The sequence below is a fragment of the Dipteris shenzhenensis genome, chromosome 24 (genome assembly GCF_047967505.1).
Source record: "Dipteris shenzhenensis isolate YYH24624 ecotype China chromosome 24, Dip_SZ_1.0, whole genome shotgun sequence".
Taxonomy (NCBI): domain Eukaryota; kingdom Viridiplantae; phylum Streptophyta; class Polypodiopsida; order Gleicheniales; family Dipteridaceae; genus Dipteris; species Dipteris shenzhenensis.
In genome coordinates this window covers 25,299,423-25,321,207 of record NC_141619.1, presented here as the reverse complement: position 1 = coordinate 25,321,207, position 21,785 = coordinate 25,299,423, and the positions used below count along the sequence as shown (strand labels likewise).

General features: G+C 41.8%; 1 protein-coding gene across 1 annotated transcript; it reads right to left on the bottom strand.

Annotated features, from left to right (window-relative positions):
* Positions 1-13,976: 13,976 nt before the first annotated feature.
* On the bottom strand, positions 13,977-16,640 carry LOC147886411 (uncharacterized). The gene is made up of 3 exons (XM_087395896.1): positions 15,817-16,640; positions 14,607-14,772; positions 13,977-14,445 (listed from the first exon to the last, which is right to left on the bottom strand). The coding sequence occupies exons 1-3, from the start codon at positions 16,588-16,590 to the stop codon at positions 13,997-13,999; spliced, it is 1,389 nt and encodes a 462-aa protein (XP_087252022.1). The 5' UTR covers positions 16,591-16,640; the 3' UTR covers positions 13,977-13,996.
* Positions 16,641-21,785: the final 5,145 nt, after the last annotated feature.

Sequence of the window (21,785 nt, the reverse complement as noted above, 5' to 3'; positions counted from 1 at the left end):
ATGTAGTTGTTTTCATTGTTTCTCCCTTTTACCCTTATCATACACTAATATTGTTTTTGCCCTCATGTGAGCATGAGGGTATATAGTTGGTTTGGAGGATGCAAATACTTATAGTGTTAAAATGAGGCAACAAGTCATACAAGCATGGGAGAGAGAATGTGGCCAATTGACTATACAAAACGTAAGATCACTACAAAAAAGATCATAATTTAAAAGCTTATTGTAGATTGATACATGTCGTGGCTCAGCAGCCTATTGTCACTTTGTAAAGTAATACCCATGTCATGGATTAGCATGTGGTGGTCACTTTTTTGGTCATATGAGATAAACCAAAAGTTCTTGTTTGGAGGGTATTGGTGGCCGACTATCATTGAGAGTTGGTCGAAGAGAAAGTAGGATAGCCCAAAAGATCCTCTTTAGAAGTAGTGCTGGTTGACTACCATTGAGAGTTGGTCGAAGGAAAAGTAGGGTAGCCCAAAAGATCCTCTTTAGAGGGTATTGGTGGCCGATTAGATATGGTCAAAGAAAAATTAAGATTCAACCATTAAGTCTTATTGTGACTGTACTCCATTTGAGAAATGGTATGAATTTTTGGGACCATTTCACCTCCTTCTTATTGAGGAAGTGATATATAGTAGTAGATATTGACTACTTTATAAAGCGGTCATAAATTAGTAGCCATGATTGAAGATGATCCTCCCACTAAGGTAGATTTCTTTGTAGACCTTATCGTTTTTTGATTTGGGGAACTAAAAAAGATCATCTTATTGATTGAAAAACTCATTTTATGAATGAATTTATAGAAGAATTGATCAATTGACTCTCAATTGTGCATGGAGCAATGATGCAATATACTCCTAACACTAATAGGTAGGACAAAAGCATGAATAAGATCTTGGGATTGATTCTATGAAAGGTAGTTAACATTCATCTAAGGGATTGGGACCAAAATTTTCCTCAAGTGTTACATTCATATAATCTCATACATAACAAGAATACATAGTATTCTTGATACTTTGATATCGAGTGTGTTTTCCTATCAAAAAGGAAACTTTGATAATCAACACTATGCTCCATCATAATTTGGGAGATCTTGTAGCAATCAAGCAAAGAAACTACCAAATTTTTACAATAGACAATGAGTAGAGGGAACACGCATGTTTGAATACTCTCATAAAAAAGAAATAGCAAACCTTATCGATTCTTAAAAGTTTCAAAGCTTATAGCCAGAACTGGTGAAAGTGGTCAATGTAGGCCAAAATGACATCGTCCAGTTCATGATGCTCTTCGGAATAATATTTCTAATATGTCTCATATCAATAAGGTAAAGCCTTTCAACCTAGTCAAGCAACACCAACATAGCATAGTCCACACATTACTAATGGCATATCATCACCACCCACATAGAGTAGTCCCCACATGACTAATGGCATAGAGTAGTCCACACATGACTAATAGTAGTTCATGACCTCTTGCCTATAACCCATTTATAAAGGGGTCAATACTAAAATATCTAAAATAAAATTTTCCTTCAATAATTATGTAGTACAGATGATGGCTCTGTCCACCCATGTGCTCCCATAGTGGAGCTTAGATGGCGATCTAGAAAGATACTAGGTGAAGAGCTACTAGCTGGAAGATCTGATCTGATCTGAATTAATCTGATACAATGGACTGGGGAGATCGCCTCTTTATATAGCTATGAGGGCGGTAGTTGGATCAATGTAGTCGGTGGAACCGACTAGTCAACCTAGTCGGTGAAGCCGACCATTCAACCTAGTCGGTAGAATCGACTAGTCGTCCATGGAATATTTAGGGAATATTCCCTATACCATCGCCTCGAGGGCTCTCGCCCTCGAACCTCCACCAAGGGGGTTGTTGGCCCCCCTAGGACCCCCTAGCTAGGGGCCCGCTGGCCCCTCTGGGCCCCCCCAGCAAGAATAGGGGGCTCCCACACAGTCACCTTTCTACCATCAACGATCTCATTGATAGACCTCATCTGACATGCAAGTCAGAATCCATCCAGTGTCCCGGGCTCACACATGGCTTCTCCTCATATGGGGGCCTTACAACTTGAGCACCTTGGACCATTGGTGGTTACCAAGAGGGTGGGGCATTGAGCATATCTAACACCCCCCCCTCAATGAACTACCTTCTCGGCCCAATGCTGAGTCTCTGAAGATGACCTTGAAGCTGATCCTTCTTGAGTTCCTTGGTGAAGATATCTGCTCCATTTTGCTCTGTTGGATAGTAGACCAATTCCACTATCCTGTCCTTGATCAAATCATGCACATAGTGATACTGAATCTCTATATGTTTTGTGGGCGCATGAAACATTGGATTTTTAGTAATGGCCATGCAACTTTGATTGTCGCACCTCAGCACAATTGCCTCATCCTTTTGCACTCCCATGTGCCATAAGATCCTCCTCTCACTACTTCACAAGCAACAAAACATGCTGCCTTGTACTCAGCCGTGGTAGAAGACAATGCCACTGTTGGTTGTTTCTTACTGATCCAAGAGAAGATACCTGAACCTAAAGAGAAACAATATCCAAAAACTGATTTCCTAGAATCAACATCTTTAGCACAATCTGAGTCACAATGACTAGCCAAGGAAGTGCTCATACCATAAGTGATGCCATATTCAAGAGTGCCCTTCACATACCTAAGCACATGCATCCCTGCATTCCAATGATTCTCTTGGGGCTTATTGGAGAACTTGCTCAAAACGCCAACACGAAAACTGATGTCTGGTCTGGTGTTGCACAGATAGATGAGACTGCTGACCAACTTCCTGTACCTCCCAATGTCTGTTGGTGGTGAGGCATCCTCCATAGATAGCCTCGCATTTACCTCCATAGGTGTAGCTATCTCCTCGCACTCGAACATACCAAATGCCTTCAAGATCTCCCTTGCATATTTTTGCTGAGAGATGAAGATCTTGCCTGGCTCTTGCTAGACTTCAATCCCCAAATAGTAGTGCATCAAGCCTAAGTCTGTCATCTCAAACTCTATGCTCAACGCCTTTCTAGTTTGCTGGATCATCTCTTCATAGTCACCTGTAATAAGGAGATCATCGACATATAGAACAATAATAGCAGATTTTCCACCTTTCCTTGTTCTCAGAATGGGGGGCCTCAAACCTAGGTGGCTGAGCCACGTACACCTCCTCCTTGAGGTCACCATTCAAGAATGCTAATTTAACATCCATTTGATAATCTAGCCACTTTTTATGGGCAGCCACCGATAGTACTGTGCGAATAGTGGTCATTCTGGCAGTTGAAGTGAAAGATTGCTGAAAATCAAACCCTTCAACCTGCGAAAATCCTTGTGCAACCAATCTGGCTTTGTACTTTTCCAAAGTCCCATCGGCCTTGTACTTTACCTTCCAAACCCACTTCGTGCCAATAACCTTTTTGTTAGGTGGTCAATCTACCACTCCCAAGTTTCATTCTTCATGATGCTATCATATTCTACTTGCATTGCATTTTTCCAATCTCGGTCTGCAAGTGCTTCCTCCAAATTCGCAACAGGCTCCTTTACTTCTGCAATAATCTCAGCCATCAAGGCCATATTGACTATGTGAGCAGAAGCCCTCCTTTGATCCTCGATTTTTTGAGACCCGCCTTGGTCCATCTTCATGTTGCTCAACAATAGACATAGGCATCTTGTTATCATGGTCGTAGAGCTCCCTTACGCATCACGGCAATGGCTTTTCCGGTGGTGTAACAACAAGTTGGTGACTTATACCTTCATTATCTAATATTTCCTCCTCCTTTATAGCTCCTAGGATAGGTCCATAGTGAATTACCTCTTTGCTTGATGATAAAGTGGAAGAGCTCTTCTCTACCTCCACTGCATGTGGCAGCTCCTTGAACACCACATTGCAGCTTGCTATGATCTTCTTTGCCTCTCGGTCATACAACTTATAGGCTTTCTTCTCATCACAATAGCCTAAGGAGATACATTTGGTGCTTTTTGGTTGTAGCTTGTTTCTCTCTTTGTTTAGTACATGCACATAGCATTCACACCCAAACATTCTAAAGTGGGAGACAGATGGCTTCTTAGCGCTGTAAGCCTCATGTGGTGTTTTACCTTTGAGTGCCTTTGTATAGCTGTGATGATTAAGGATGTAAACCGCAGTATTGACAACCTCAGCCCAAAAGTGGTTTGGCAATCTAGCACCTTTCAACATACACCTCCCCATCTCCATGGTGGTCCGCATTCGGCATTCAACAAACAAATTTTGCTGAGGCATATGTGGTGTCGTCGTTTGTCGCTTAATCCCTTTGCTCTTGCAAAAATCTCCAAACTTTGTAGAAACAAACTCACCACCACCATCCGATCTGATTTTCTTCACTTTTCTCCCTGTTTCATTTTCAACAAGCTGTAGCCATTCTTTCAATTTACCAAAAGCTTGAGCCTTTTCACGAAGAAAGTACACCCATATCTTCCTACTGGTCATCGACAATCAATAAAAAATAGGAAGATCCCCCAAGGCCTGTGTAGGCATCTTACCGCACAAGTCAACATGCACCAACTCTAGAGGAGTGTTTGCTCTATTCTTGCTTTCTTGTGGGAATTCCTTTTTCTGTTACTTGCCCATTATGCAAGCTTCACATGGTTCTTTGATTTCTGCTACTGCAGGTAAGTGAGCAACCATACCTTACTTCTGCATCTCCTTTAGCACTGCAAATTTGATGTGGCTGAATCTTTCGTGCCAAAGTCTGCTTTTGCCCACTCTAGCGGTGGCTGTAAGAGCACTTAGCTCATGTAGGTTGTTCCTCCTTACTCCTGTGCCAACAAGATTGCCAGCACTATCCATAATTTTTGCTCCTGTCTTGTTGAACCTCACCTCATGGTCAAGGTCAGTTATGGAAGCAACTGATAGCAAATTTCTCTTGATTTGTGGAACATACAACACATTGGATAGTTTCTTAACATCTCCATTTACAAAAACAAATGAAACCCTACCTATACCCTCAACAGGGCATTTTGCATTATTTCCAACCATCATGGTGATGGGTTCCTGTAGAGGCTACATGGAACAATATAGACCCTTCTTGCAGGTCATGTGATCAATGGGAGGCACCACTCTCCAACACCCATGAATCAGTGGTGGTTGACGCTTCTTGAACTGAGGAACGCTCTTCCTCAATGGCTAGAAATAGATCCACCAACTCTGCCTCTGCTGTGTTAGCTATCTCTTTCCCCTTATCTATCTTCAGGGTACCATTCTTTTCATCTGCTTTCTTGACCCAACAATTTGCAATCACATGGCCCTTCTTCTTGCAGTAGAAGCATTCTCCCTGAAACTTCTTCTTGCCTCCCTTCTTCTTTTTGTCACCACTAGTAGAGGACTCACCTTTGGTGGAGGAACCACCTTTGCCTTTCGCAATGGGCAGAGAACGCAGCATCCCCATTGCCGCCTCCATCTCATGCTTTAAGCCTCAATTCATCCTTCATAAGTAAAGCACAGAAGTCCTCAAATGACAATGGTTGGGGTCTCACCTGAGTATTAAGCGATGTTACCAGTCCATCAAACCTTGGTGGACATGTTTGGAGACACCATCGAGCTAGCTTTTCCCTAGTCTTTTGTATCCTAGCACCATCCATCTGGTCACGTAGATTTCTGATTTTGATTATTAATGCCTCCGTTGTCTCTACTTCATTAAAATTCTCAGCTGTGAGCTGATTCTCCAGGTTCTGGATCCTTGTCTGATTTTGCATCTCATACTGACTCTTCAATGTGTTCCAGGCCACAGTTGCCTTAGATGTATGCTAAATCAAGGTCAAAACACCATCAGTAGTACTTGTAACTAGGGCACACAGAGCATCTGCGTTCCTGCATTCCCAAGCTCGTAGAAGGTCGGCATTAGGGGGTATCGTACTCCCCGGATTTGCTGGGTCGGGGGTTCCTTATGGTTCTGGGTCAGTCCCTAGTACTGTCTCTAGAAGCTCATATGAATCCACATAGTAGTAATTTTAAACTTCCATAGAGTGTAGTTCGTACCATCTAGCTTGCCTTCAGTGAAGGCTGGTGGGTGAATCCTCAACACTTGGATTGTTGGTGTAGCAGCAGCTCTTGAACTGGAGCTGCTTCTTGTTGAGCCACTTCCTATTGGCCATCACTCTGTATGTTGTTGAAGCCCTTGCCTCTCTTCTATTCTTTGATCCTTAGAGCCGCTTGGGCTCTGATACCATGTTAAATTACACGGTGCAGTGAAACAGAAACTGAACAATACATAGAAAACTAGAGGGGAACAAAATTTCCTTCAATACTGATGTAGTATAGGCGATGGCTCCATCCACCCGTGCACTCCCACAGTGGAGCTTAGATGGCGATCTAGATAGATACTAGGTGAAGAGCTACTAGCTAGAAGATATGATTTGGATCTGAACTGATCTGATACAATGGACTGGGGAGGTTGCCTCTTTATACCTACGAGGGTGGTAGGTGGATCAACATAGTCAGTGGAACCGACTAGTCAACCTAGTTGGTGAAGCTGACCAATCAACCTAGTTGATGGAACCGACTAGTCATCCATGCAATATTCAGGGAATATTCCTTATACCATCCCCAGCAAGAATAAGGGGCTCCCACACAATCACCTTTCTACCATCAATGGTCTCATTGTTGATAGACCTCATCTGACATGCAAATTAGGATCCATCCAGTGTCCCAGGCTCACACATGGCTTCTCCTCATATGGGGCCCTTACAACTTGAGCACCTTGGACCATTGGTGGTTAGCAGGAGGGTGGGGAATTCAGCATATCTAACAATACTATTGTCCTACCTTGCTATCAAGGCTTAGTCTAAAGGCATTAACCTTGTCTGGGTCACCTATATGTAACCAAAGGTCTTGCAGATTTGCTCAAACCTTTCCACATGGGACACTGGATCTCCTTCTCCCAAGAATTTAGTAATAAGTTTGGAGCTGGTTCTTGATTTACTCCTTAAGGAGTTGGTATCCATTTTAGTGAAGGTTGGTGCATGGTGCTATGTGCACCTTCCTAGTGCTTGCATTAAGATCCTGATTGCTTCATCAATGGGCACCATTTGCGGCACATGAGTATTTATTGGTGGGGAGTGTCTTGTACCATAGTTAGGTGGCACACAAGGTGGATTATAGAAAGTCATTGGCCATGCAAAAGTGTGATTGGCGGGTCCTAATCCATCAGGCCCTGGTACTAGTATTTGATGCAGGCTTGGCCTTATTGTGGCTACATCAATGATGGCCTAAGCATAGGCACACTCACATTAGGTATCGGTCTGTAGGGGGTCGCCATGGGGTAGGGAGTGCCTTCTAGGCCACCTCCCTAGGTTGAGTATAGAGGGGAGTGAGGAACCATTGTTTGTGGCAATGTGTTCCCCCAAAGTCTATCTGCTCATCCATTTGTTCCATAGGATTTGGTGGCCAATAGCTAGGCATCCTTGGCTCGAAGGTGCCACTAAAGGATGGTTCTCCCTCATAGAATTGCACATACAGTTTAGTAGGATTCATCAATGCACAATGGAGGTTGGAATACTCCACATGCTTCTTGGTGTAGATGATGTTGGAGGACCCTATTGCTCCTTAGGCACTCTGGTTTGCCTTGCAAATGGACTTACCATGTCAGGATCAAATCGACGAAACCTTGCCATTATGTTGGAGATTGATTCCTTGAGCCATGAGGTTGTGGTTGAAGGTGTAGGGGAATGGGATTTGGCTGAACTGGAGTTGGGAGCAATAGAGGCCCCATGATTTGGGTTTTCACCCATAACTCCATCAAAGCTCATTGAGTCCTCTAAACTTCAGGTATCGGCATGTGCAATATAGTGCATAGGACCTCACTTCTTAAGGGGCTGCCCTTATAAAGATGATCAACCCCTACCCACAACAACCACCACCAATATGGGCATGCCATTGTGCTCTAGCTATGGGGTGGGCCATGTTACAAGGATGTCCAATGTGTAGGACTGCTAGAATGGCCACAAATCCTAAGACCAACATTAATTTGCTAAGTATTAAAAGGGTCCAAGTTTCTTCGTATCCTTAAACATAATAACTAGGGGCCTAGGCTAGAGCTCTAAGAAAATAATTCCGTAAGTAGGCCAAGAGAGATAGAATGGGTACAACCAGTAAGGGCATCATGACCTCCTTTGAGTCTCATGTTTCTATGATGGAGACTATTTCTAAGCTTCCTCTTGTTGGCTAAATACCTAATTCAATTGGTGAGTATAGAGCAAAGCAAGGATGGGCATCTTTGGGTTAGGTATGTCACCTCTCTTATGTGCAGCTTGTCAAGTTGTGGTTTTTTTAGACTCCGTATACTCAAGGTGGTCACTGACAAATATGTAAGCATAGCATGTAAAATTTTTTTTATGTACTCTTTTTTTAAATATACAAAAGGGTACCATTTAAAGGGGATATTAATGATTGAATAGAAAGAAGGTGCATTTTATTCATGAAAATTTCATTGATAAGGTACTTTTAAATTTGGTCTTGAATGCACGTGATATAAAGGATGTGCATATATAGTGAACCCCCCAAGTCCAATGCATAGGTAAAGAAGACTCAATGAAAGGGCAAACTTGTTCTTTAGGCCCTATTTCCAAAAAGAGTAAGGGAGATTTTCATTATATTGAATTTCATAACCATGACATTGGGGAATTGAATCAAGAGAAGGGTTGGAAGTTCTTAGTAGAGAAGGGTTGGAGGGTCTTAAGAATCTTGTTGGAGAAGTTGTCTACAAAAAGTCTAACAATTGGCCTCAAGACAGTTTCATCAATTACAATGACTTGTGATCATCTCATACAATGAGTTGGAACGTGAAAGGCATGGTTTCATCATGTACAATAATTTATGACCATCTCTCATGATTGTGATCATCTCATACAATAACTTCTCAGATAATGACTTGTGATCGTCTTTGCCTTGAATGTAACATTAACCACATAAGGGTTTAAATGGAAGGGGTTATAAGGCTCCATCACCTTGATTGAGAAGCTTGTTAGTGGGGGTGTCTACCTGTTTTTATAGGCATAATATTGATGATGGGAGAAGTGCAATTGCTCTTGGCCTACGAGTGTGACATACCAACAAAAGGGTATGTGGTGAGATTTATGGGTAGAGGCTTATTCCTTTTACACTGTGTCTCTAAGACTATCAGGAAGGATAGTCTTACATGTTTGCTGGTGCTATGGTTTTGGCTATTTGGAGTGTTTCGTTAAGTATTGATGAGTTCATGTTTTGTGATTGCCTCGCTGATTTTACTAGTATGCCTATATGATGGGGAACTCATTGGAAATGCTGGCTAGTTCACTTGGGAGAGTCTTGGTTATTGCATTGTATGCTCAAGAGGAGTTTGTGGTCAAAAGGGCCTTAATACTCTAAGTTCCAGAGCTAAGATATGCCCGATTATGTGGATGTTTAGCTGCCTAACAAAGTGGTGGTCACTCACAAGGTCCATTTTGAGCCTTTCCTAGATGCATGTTATATTTTTAAGAAGACCAGTGACATAGGAGAAAAGCATCTAAAGGCTGGTGAGTTAGCTCAAACAAAGTCAGGAAACATGAAATTAGATCAGAAGATTCAAGGTGCGATTCCAAGTAATGAGAAGGTGGATGGTGTCAGGGATCCCCTGAAGATTGATGGTAAGATGAGTGAAAGGAAGAATGAGAAGGTGGATGGTGTCAGGGATCCCTTGAAGATTGATGGTAAGATGAGTGAAAGGGATCCCCTGAAGATTGATGGTAAGATGAGCGAAAGAAAAGAAAGGAAGATTGATGGTAAGATGAGTGAAAGGAAGATTGATGGTAAGATGAGTGAAAGGAAATAATTGATGGTGTCAGGGATCCCCTAAAGATTGATGGTAAGATGGTAAGATGAGTGAAGATTGATGATAAGGAAAAGCCTTTGGCTAGTACTAATGAAGAACCTTGGAGGATTGCTGGGTAGAAAGGGAGGACACAGGCTGATTTGCAAAAGGAGGTTTCAAAGTCTTCTCTCAAGACATGCCCTACTACAGAAGTTACGACGACTGGAAAAAAGTGTGTTGCATTGAAGTTCCATCAGAGGAACCTTGGTTACTCCAAAAGTTCCGACAGTGCTGGATTTTGGTCTTGGCAAAGAGGAAGAACTCCCATAGGCAAATCACAAGAAGAGACTGTTGGAAGGAAAATCTCTTAGCGAAAAGCTATCTGAAGGAAGAAAGTGTTGATATGCATGCAGCTAAAGATATCTCTAAGTAGCTCAAGAATGTATCCAAAAATGCCAGGGGCAGAAAGAAGAATAGCTTCAAGATGCCTCTAAAGCACTTGCTATGGGAGAAGGGAAGCTAGAGTGCATTGATGATCTCATATTTGAGGTTGTTTGACAAGATCAAGCAAAAGGGATGTGTGCCTGTAGTTCAAATGAAAAGCTCATGCTTTTGCAAGAATTGAAGTGTGAAGTGGATGGTATTGTTTAGCCAGATTGGGTATGATGCCTTTATGAATTCCCCTATGAGAGGAACAGGGCAATTATTACTCTAGCAAATAAGCTGGTGGTGGCTAAGGAATTTGTTCAAGGATGAGGATGGCCTATTCTTGGCTGTGTTGATTTTAGTTTTGGATTCCAGTTTAATGTACTTAATGTTTATGCTCCTAATAATGCTCAAGTTCATTGGAGCATTGGAGGGATCTAAATAGGAGAGTCTTTGGGAATGGATGGGTGCTTGTGGGGATTGGAGTACGATTAAGCATAGGGAGAATAGGCCTCATGCTATTGGGGGGATGTTGGGATTCGAGCTTGGTGCTTGGGAGGAGTTGTTTTGGGATAAGGGTCTTGTTGACTGTATTGAATTGGACCTTGAAGGTTTTAGTGGATTCTCCTAGAATAATTGGAGAAAGGGGGAGGAGTTTAGGGCAAGTAGAATTGACAAATTTTATGTGCCAAAGGGGGATGGTAGATGTGTGCTCCAAAGGGGGGAATGCTATTTGTTAAATTTCGGAATCTTTGATAACATTTTGGTGGGGTTGCCACAAAATCATTTCTAATGACATTCCAAAAGGCAACATAAAAGTTTTTTGCCAACCCATCTGGCTCGAGTGACTTATAATTCTCCAAAAAGTCCAACTCTTCCCACAACTCCTTCTATATAAATGACTTTCTATGCCACATGAGACCCTAGGCATCAATTCCTTCAAGACATCATATAGCTTACCATCTCATTCAACATTCTTGACCCCTGTTGTAGCAACTATGCCAGCCAGTTCACTTTTAAAGACCTTTGCAATTTGTTGAAATTCCAAATGGATATTACCTTGAGCATCCATAACCCAATAGATGGTCTCAATTGTCTACTTCTTTCTCACCGATCGAAAGAAAAATTTAGAGGGGCAATACCCCATGGATAACTATAGCAAATAACTTTGAATTCTAGCAGTCGTCGCTTCTTCCATGTGATCAAATTGCAAAGCCTCCTCAAGCTCCACCTATAATCTTGCAATCTATTAGTCCTTTGGTTTTAGGTCCAAAGAAGCCCTCAACTTCTCCATGCAATCAACCAATAGCACATTGAAGCTCCTCTTTTATGCTCGCATGTAGGAAAGACACTTGGTGGGTTCTTATTCACTAGATATAACTACTTCTAGGTTGTAAGGTGCTACACTAGCAAGGTGCTAACAACATAAGCTATGAGTAGTATGCCCTTTATAGTTGGCCCATTTCGTAACTTGGTCTTTTTCTTGAAGGTAACCTCCCTAGTAATACAATTCGGCATGCTCACCTTTAAAAAACAAAAAAAAAACATTCCGCACTCTTTGGCTAGTGTTTTCACTCCACTCATGTGTTCTTGTGGACTCTTTCAGTGATGTATTCATTCCACTTTTATTGCAAAACCAATAGGCTACAACATGGACAAAAACTTCACAGGGTGAAATTTGCATGTCTGCTAATATGGCAAAAGCATATACCTAGATGAGTCCCAGCCCAAACTCATCCTCTAAAAAGACAATGTAGTGCAATTTCAATCTTATGATCATCCCTCATAAGGTTGAAAACCATAAACTCCATTGTGCATAGTAGGGACTAGCCACTATGACATCCCCACTGACATCATTAGCGCCCAACTATGGCTATAGACCATAGTATAAACATATGCTCTCACACATATAGATCCACACATGCACACATACTTGAGCATCCACTAACCCTATCTAAATGGTCTAAATTGTACCATTGAGAAGGATTCATGGGACAAATCCAAACCTTAGCCCTAAGGGGTTCACGAATGTATTTCAGTTTCTTTGGAACAAAACTTAGTGTTACACAATAATCTCAAATGCGATTCTCTCTCTCTCTCTCTCTCTCTCTCTCTCTCTCTCTCTCTCTCTCTCTCCCCCCCATCCTCCAACATGTGCACATGTATATATATAGGATGTGCACAGTTTCCGCGCAAAAACCTACGAGCAGAAAAGTCCGAGCGATAATTTTTGACACCAACCATGCTTGTATATTTCTCAAAGGAATATACAATTCTTTCTTAATTTCTCATTTATGGAACCATATACTTACTTATTTTTCATTATAACCCTCATTTTAGAGAACATCATCTATATATGAACAAACAGTGAACACTTTAGAAACTCCTATAAATACCTCCCTGCCATACTCTCTTTTGAGGATTATGGTAATTCAATCAATTTAAAAGAGTTTCCCTAATCTTTAGCAATCCCATATTTGAAGCTCTCATATAACAATGTATACCATATTCCTTGGATGAGTAGGAAAAAGGTATTGGAAACCTCATACTTGAAGCCATTATAATTGATCATAAATTAATCTCTAATACATTATCAAAAATGGGAAGGCAAGGGAGGAATTTTCAAAATATTCCCAATTCTCCAAACCTAAGTACTTTTAAGGAAATGTGGTCTCTATTGAACTTCTTCTTACCATAATATGAATTAGGGAGAAGTTGTAACTCTCATATACATCTTGAAATTTTTAATTTTCTCTTTTATAACTATAAAAAGTATAATTTTAAGCCCCATTGCATAGGTCATGAGATTCTGAACATTTTTCCCTTTTACAACTCCTCAATCTGAGCTAAGGAGCAAAAGTTATGACCCCTTCTGTGTAGGCTCTCCAAGGGTATTCTGCGGGCGGAATAGGGTTGGGGCAAGCTCTTCAAACCATATTCCTCTGGCAAAATACACTTAGAGGGTCTATTAAAAAGGTATTATATATTTTTCTTAGGTCATCCTGAGGAACTGTAAAGAGGATATTTGCTCAAAATCTCATGATCCAACCAATGGTGAAAGGAAAAGAAAGGATTTTTGAAAGTCGTAAATCAGTCACCAATTAGGCATTATATATGTATATTATATAAAGATATATTTATATCTATATCTATTTATCAATATTTCATATTTACTTACATATTCCTTGAAATAATTTGGATTTTTTTGCTCCCCAAAAATGACTTGAGCCTATATATTTGGACCCTCCCACCTTTTGTCTGCTCGTCGCTCGGGGGTTTTTGCTCGGAAAATGGAAACCCCTTATATATATAGATATAAGTTTTGGTATCAATAGCTACTAATACGACCTTCTTTATATTTGTTTGCTTAACACATAAAATGCAAAGGGAAAACGTATGAGAGATATCCAAGTTATATAGAATTCTATGGAAGTTATTAAAAGTAATTTACAAATTAAAGTATATGCTCGCCAAATCTTAACTATAAATTTTTACAACAAATTTAATTTGGTTGGCACATCAAAGGCAAAGGGAAAATGTATGAAACATATACAAGTTCCATAGAAGAATAAAAAAAATGAAACAAGTTTATGAATTATGGCTTTTAACCATTCTAATGGAGGTTATTGAGAGTGATTTAAAAATAGAAGTATGTACTTGTTGAATATTGGTAGCTTAAAAGAAGCCTCTCTCTCTCTCTCTCTCTCTCTCTCTTTTCGATGAAGAGTCTTAGATATGAGGTTGGTAAAAAATAAAGCCATTCTTTCATTCGCAAAGTGTAGTGAGGCTTTCAAATATGGAATCCACAAGGATTTGTGCAGTTGAGCGAGAAAACAAGGGCTCACAATAAATGTATGTGATTTGTAGAGCTCCATCTCTAAGGATAGGTAAGAGAGCAAGGCAAGCTCCCACTCCATGGAAGGAGCTACATGTGACCCATTCCTTCACCTTTAGATCTCTTGTTACATCTAGTGTTGTCTCTACGGTCGGCTCATGGCATGCTGAGATTAGTGCACTTCTCATGCTACCTGCAGGTGTCAAATTAGGATGTGCCATTGCTTGCACCATCAACATGTTCAAATCATCCATGTCAGTGAAATGTTTTCTGTTTTTTACAGCATCTTTGAAGTCTTGTGTACATTTTTTTGCTAGCTCTAGCAATCCAATCTCTTGTGTAGCATGAATTGTTCGCATCATTCCTGCATGATAAAAACCTACCATAAAAGTGGCATGATGTCATTAGCAATTGATTAAAGCCTTTTTGAACTTGTATGTACAATAAGTGACTCATTTCATTGTGTGTGTTCTATGAGTGCTTTGCTATAATATGTACCTTCTTTTGTGTTAAATATAATGAACACTTTGAACTCCTTACCTACACTAGATTCTGGGATGGGGGGTTGAAGAAGTTTGCGGCAATTCATTAAGCACACCACGCCATAGTGTTCCCCTCTGTTGCCCACTTGCTTGAAGTCTGTAACAGCTTTTAATGCAGCTGCCATGAGAATGCCATATGTATCAGCTTCATTCTTCTCGCAAATCTGCATCATGCAACAAAACCCAAATCTTATAAAAACCAACCTTTGGTGAATTATTTAGTGGTATAAATTGCTAGAGACTTGGTTAAATTTTGCTTAGCCTTTCTTTGTAGGCGTGTGGTAAATGTATGCAGGATAATGGTAGTACAGACTCAATCAACCCACCCTCATCTTCGTGCATTCTAAGGGACAGCTTCCCCACTGCTTGTGAAACGTGGATTGAAATTCAATGCATTCATATGTAAAACCTACGAAGTTCACATTTTCGACAATAGAAACAAAATAAGTAAAATTTATGGTTATTGGGACGCATCCATAACATTTTTTGTGTTTTTGTCCCATACTAGTGTTAATGAAAAATATGGGGAATTGCAAAAGAAAACCTTCTTTTGACGAGGTAAATTTTTTGGGAGGTGAGAAACCTCCAAAATCTTGATACATTTAGCTGGGAAAAATATGCAAATTTGTCCTCTCTAAATATGTGGACTAGAAAGGAAAAAATTTTGGGTCTAAGATAGAGTTTTTTTTTCATTTTGATTTTTTATTTTCAGAGGCATACAACCATTCACACACCCATAGCCAACTACGCGCACGCGTGCACACTCACACCCATGGCTATGCTAACAAAGCAACAAAGAAGCTTTCCCAAGCCAATTGCGCCTTAGTTGTCCCTACTCCAATCTCTCTAAACATGGAGGTTTATGATACTGAGGGTGTTTAAAGACTTGTGCACCATGGGCACCGCCCATGGATCATGGATGGGCAAGATTTCTTGCCCACGATGCATTCAATTCAAGATGGGCTGGCATGGGCAGCTCTAGTATGTAAAAATCCTGAATTGCAATACATATCTTTAGCTTTGACCTGCGTAATTTTGACCTTTAGTTTTGAAAATTGCAATGCATCTCTTTTAGATTTGATGTTTACGATAAAGAATTGCAATGCATCTCTTTAGTTTTGACCTACGTTAACGATAAAGAATTGCAATGCATGTCTTTAGTTTTTATAACCTTTACGATAAAGAATTGCATACATCTCTAAACTGACCTTGAAGAGCTTGGCTGTGGCTGCCTCAGAGAATGCCGAACGGATGAGGCGAGACCTTGTTGGCTTGCCTGGAGCATCAAATGGCAGATACGCATGCCTCCTCGATACCAATCCGTAGCCCACTACGTCGATCCCCCTCGCCCAGAATGGTTTGTTTCTTTGCCCTGGCGGAATTGCATCTTCTACGCACGGCAAATCGATATCCTCGGCCTCCTCCTCCGAAATTTCTCTCCGTAGCTCTCCCTCCAAGTTTCTTCCACTCGCCTCCATTTCCATGTAACGCTGCAGCGACGTTAACAGCTGGGCGCAAATCGGAGGGCCCGACGCCAGATCGCTCGCTGCGGGATGCAAGCGCAGAACCAATAGCGAGTTGCCGGCGGGCAAGAGGTAGAGGCGGGCTTGGAAAGCCAAATGCGGTGGCTCGGAAGGGTAGTGGGTGTTCATCTCTTCCTCGACGATTTGGATCCATGTGGGTTCTTCGTCTGCGCCAACTTCCTGCGGTTGCTGATCCGTGGCGTCGACCAAGTCGATGTCGACGAGGATGCGGTTCCCGACGTCGAACCAGAGCTTCCCGTCCGTGGAAACGATGTGGGAGCGGAGGAGGGGCTGGGAAGCGAGGACATCGGAGACGGAAGCAGCGAGGGAAGGAAGGGAGAGGGGCTGTTCGAAGAGGATACCACAGACGGTGATACCAGTGCCAGAGTCGAGAGCTTTGGTGTAGTTACTCTCAGAGTTGCCAAGGGGGCGGGAAGGGCAAGCGAAGGATTTACCCATGGGAGCAGCAATGGGAGAGGAGAGGAGGTGGGCGAAGGGGAAGGGTGAGGAGCTCCATGGAAGCTCGGTGCTTGTTCTTCTTAATGGGCAACAGACCAAGGTGAAGAAGATGCCTTGCCCACCCACAAGAATCGTTGGTGCTCATGTAATGCAAAGTTTAGTGAGTCCGGTGAGGATCCCCCCCCTACAAGCATCTTTGACCTTTGCGTGGGACAATCACAAGTGACACATACACTCCCTACATCTCACAACATTCCCTATGTAGAGTAACAAGGGCTAATGGAAAAATTTTGTCAAACAAACACATGTGGCCTGCCAAGTGAGAGAAGAAGAAGGAGAAGAGAGAGAGAGAGAGAGAGAGAGAGAGAGAGAGAGGACTTCAATGTGCATGAAGGAGAAGAGGGGGAGAGAGAGAGAGAGGGGAGGGGCGTGGGGCTTGCCTTAAATAGAAAGAGAGAAAGAGGGAGGAATAGGTGGAGATAATCAATCATAAAAAACAAAAACAGACAAGTGGACCAATCAACAATTCAGAATAAAAACTTAAAAAAATTTGGAAATTTTCCCATCTCCAAAGCTGAAGCCTTCACTAAGGCCTACCCATAGCAGGACAGGCCAAAAATGGGGAACAAGTATATGGGAGATTCCCTATGTAGGGTCAAAAGGGCGAATGGAGAAATTTTGTCAAACAAACAAGGTGGCAATGCCACTCAGGCCCTGCAAAAGGAAAGAGAAGTTACGCTGGGGGAATAACATGGGATACCACAATCTAACCCTAAAGTTTCAACTAACTACAATTACTACTATAATTACACTTAGTAGCAGCCTAAACAAGTCAACATGACTTTTCTCAAAGAAAAACCATCATCTACACAAAACCACACCCATTCCATAGGCCCTTTGTAGGGCCAAAAAGACAAAATGGGGAACAAGTATTTGGAAGATGGAGGTCTCTTGTACGAGGTGCCATCTTGGATTGTGAACAAACGTGAGCCAGTGATTAGGGGGCTGAAGCTAGGGTCCTTGTATACTCTCCTGTGCAATTTCAAGTGTCATTTTGATGTCAACTCCTCCTTGCTCCCTTCCTTCCTTGAGCACGTGCACTCATTGGAAAGGCAAACGATGAGAGCATAGAGGACCAATGAGGGGCGTGTGTTTAAAGTTGAGGATAGAGCTGAGTTGGGACTCAAGTAAGGAGCCCGAGGGGTTAGAGAGAGGGGAAGGGAGGAGGCAGGGGATGAGGGAGGGGTGCATGTGTGTGTGCACGCTCGAGAGAGAGAGAGGGGGGGGAGGACATGTTGATGGTGATGGGATGATATGGGGATGGTGGAGGAATAAGGGAGGAGGAGGAAATGGTGGGAATGGGAGGAGGTGGAAGGTGGGAAAGGAAGGAGGAGTAGGAGAAGTGGGATGGTGCATGAAAAAAGGGAAGGGGGGAAGTGATGGTATGTGGAGGGGGAGGGGGATGGGGAGGAGTGGTGAGATGGTGGAGAAAAAAAGGGAAGGGGGGGGAAGTGGTGGTGATGTGGAGGGAGAGCGGGATGGGGAGCAAGACATTGGCTGCCAAGCAATAAAAAAGAAAAGCTCTTAGAATTTTGAACTGTTCAATGATGTGGCCATATCTTGGCCTAAAAATATTGTCTAAAGTAAGAGTATGGTCTACAAAGATTCTAGCAAGTGTTTATGCCAGCATTTCAACAAGTTTGGCAATATTTGAAACTCCTTGCACTTCATTGATTTATTATTGATAGCCTTCATAGGGATTTCTTCATCATGCATGCTTACACATGACTCAATTTCTCTTAAGGTGCTCCTTGACAGTGGCACCTACACACACACACACACACACACACACACAAAATATGTGTGTGTGTGCACGCGCACGTGCATGTGCGTGTGCGTGTGTGTATGTATATATATACATAGACACACATACACATATGTATGTATGTATGTATGTATGAATGAATGTATGTATGTATATATATATATATATATATATAGAGAGAGAGAGAGAGAGAGAGAGAGAGAGTACGTACATGTATGTATGAATGTATGCATGTATGTATGCATGTACGTACGTATGCATGCATGTATGTATGTATGTATACACACACACGTCACAACCACTTGGCCATGCCAAGGTAGGAATCCATTCCTATTCTATCCTTTCTTCCACTCTTGCTCTTGGGGTGTAACATCCCCCCTTGCTGTAGTTGACCCATCCTTGGATCAAGACGTGGTGATAGCGAAAATGTAGGAGAAAGTGCGAGGAGTAGCAGGTGAGAATTCCCTTGGAGCTGAATGGGCCCAAGTGGTTGTAAAAAGAGAGAAGAGAGATATAATAGATTGCAAGGGTTAGGCCTCCCTTCAAAAGGTGTATATGATAAGGCCAAAAGGTTGACTTTGGTATTCATTCTATACTTTCAAGAATTGCAATAGAAGCTCTCTCTTCTTCTCATTCTCTTATCTTGAGTCTTGCAAAAGGGTCTTGACAAAGAGAACCAGTGTGACTAAAGAGTTTGCACAATGGTATGTGCAAGAAGAGGCCTCAATGAATAGTTTGATCCTACAAGAGGACGTTTGATTGCCGCTAGTGACTACATGTAGGAAGACGCTCTACCACCACTTGTGAAGGCTAGGAAAGCATTAGATTTTGTGTGAAGGGTGTTGGAAATTGGGTTGGGGTGTGTGGGGAGGTTGGGTTAGGGGTGTGTAGTTTCCAGTGGTGACTCACGTGTCATGGGAATCTTAGGGGAATGCCATCAAAGCCTCTACTCTCAAACAACTCCTTGTGGGAGCTCTGTATGAGCAAACCGTCCACTTGTGTCACCCAAATGTCTATCAAATCGTGTGCCAGTGATTCCATGAGGGGAGGGAAGAGAGGGGAGAAGGGAAGGAGAGGGGAGGGAGAGCATGAGGTAGAGGATATGGGGAAAGGGGAATAGTGGCAATCACAAGGCAACTCACAAGACAAAGTATAGAGAGAGTGAGAATACCCTAAAAAGAGATGTGGAGCATGCTATACATTTAGAAGAGGGATTTAGACCTTTTAAGAAGGCTTCTCCAAAATGGAAAAATAGGAGGTGGCCAGGAAAATCCAAGAGCTTTTGGATAAGGGATTAATTACCCCTAGTCAATCACCTTGTGCATCTCTAGTTTTATTGGTCGAGAAGAAACATGGTATGTCCAGGCTATGCATTGACTATAGGGAGGTGAAGAAGATGACTGTCAAAAACATATTTCCAATTCCAAGGGTGGATGACTTGCTTGATGAACTCAAAGGGTCCAAGTACTTTGCCAAGGTTGACCTTAGGTCGAGGTACCACCAAATAACGATCAAGGAAGGAGATGCGTTCAAGACTCTGCCTTCAAAATTGAAAGAGGACACTTCAAGGTGATGTCCTATGCTCCTATAGCCTTTCAATACCTAATGAATTAAATCCTTTTCCCCTACCTTTTCAAGTTTGTTTTGGTGTTTTTTGATGACATACTTATATACAGGAAGAGCAAGGAGAAGCATCTCCAACATGTTGCTAAGGTGATGGAAATTCTTAGTTATATGCCAAGCCCTCTAAATTCATGGTTCAAAGGGTTGAGTATCTTGGACATATTTTCCCTCTAGAAGGTATCTCAATTGATCACTTGAACTTATGTCCCTCTAGAAGGTATCTCAATTGATCCTTCTAAAGTTCAAGTGGTAAAGCTATGGCCTATACCTACTATACTCACTCAACTTAGGGGATTTCTGGGATTGACATCCTTTTACATGAGCTTTATTAGACACTATACTAAAAGAGTAGCAGCTCTTATTACAGAATTGCTTAAGAAGGGTGCTTTTTCTTGAAATTCTTCAGCTCAATGAGCTTTTAATGATATCAAGGAAGCACTCATAACAACTTCAATTTGTGGCAAGCCCTGATTTTTCCAAACCTTTCTTGATTGAGGCTGATGCAAGTGGGAAGGGCATTGGGGTTGTCCTCAAGCAAGTTCATGGTGTCATGGCATATAAGCAGGAAGTTGAGTGACAAAGAGTACATCTTTCCTACTCATGACCAAGAGATTCTTGCTATTGTACATGTAATCAAGAAGTGGCACCACTACCTATATGGTAGTCATTTCAAAGTGAGAATGGATCATAGGTCATTGACTACCTATATGGTAGTCATTTCAAAGTGAGAATGGATCATAGGTCATTGACGTATTTTCTATCCCAAAATACTCTAACTCCAAATCAAAAGTAGGTGGTTGGAATTTATTCAAGGCTATGACTTTGACATTGTTTATAAGAGAGGAAAGGAGAATGTTCTAGCTGATGCATTATCTAGACTATGGTCATGTCAATGCTATGCCATTTCCACTATATACAAGGACCGGATTCATGATATTTAGGAGGAAACAAAACAAGACTGAGAACACACTTCCAGTAGGCCTTTTACAACCCCTACTTATCCTTGAGGGGAAGTGGACCCACATAAGTATGGAACTTATTATGGGTTTGCCTACTATAGACAAAAGATGGAATAGTATATTTACAGTTGTGGACATGATGATAAAAGTAGCCCACTTCATACCCAAGAAGACCACATGTACATCCTCTCAAGTGGTTGGTTAATCTATAAGCATATATTCACATTACATGGAATCCCACAACAGATCATAAGTGATAGGGATGCCAAGTTCATTAGTGGATTTTGGAAGGAAATCTTCTCTCAGATTGGGACTAAGTTGGCTCCAAGTACATCATATCATCCTCAAACAGATGGTCAATTTGAGAATGCCAACAAATGGGTGGAACAGTACCTAAGACTTTTTTGCTTTGATACTCAAAAGTCTTGGGACAAGTGGTCATGTTTAGTAGAGTTTTGCTATAATTCTACCAAGCATACCTCAACTGGTATGTTCCCATTTGAAGCACTTTATGGGTGTCAAGTACCAACTACCTTCCATCATTGGGACCAAGTCCTTCTCAACCAACATGCCAAGGATGTGTTGTAGGTTGTTTTGCAGTTGGTCAAGGATAATATCCTCAAAGCTCAATCCGGCATGGAGGCTTATGCAAACCAGTGGAGAAGGCATGTGGATTACCAAGAGGGAGATTGGGTTTACCTCAGACTGCATCCTCATAGGTATGCCACTTTAAGGGCAACACTAATGCTAAATTGGCTCATACCCATTTCACATTCTGAAAAAGGTAG

Excerpts from the sequence above, each read along its gene's own strand:
- LOC147886411 (XM_087395896.1), bottom strand. The coding sequence starts at position 16,590 with ATGGGTAAATCCTTCGCTTGCCCTTCCCGCCCCCTTGGCAACTCTGAG. Across the intron at positions 14,773-15,816 it reads CCACAGCCAAGCTCTTCAAG|ATTTGCGAGAAGAATGAAGC; the intron begins GTCAGTTTAGAG and ends TGCATGATGCAG. Across the intron at positions 14,446-14,606 it reads CATCCCAGAATCTAGTGTAG|GTTTTTATCATGCAGGAATG; the intron begins GTAAGGAGTTCA and ends CTTTTATGGTAG.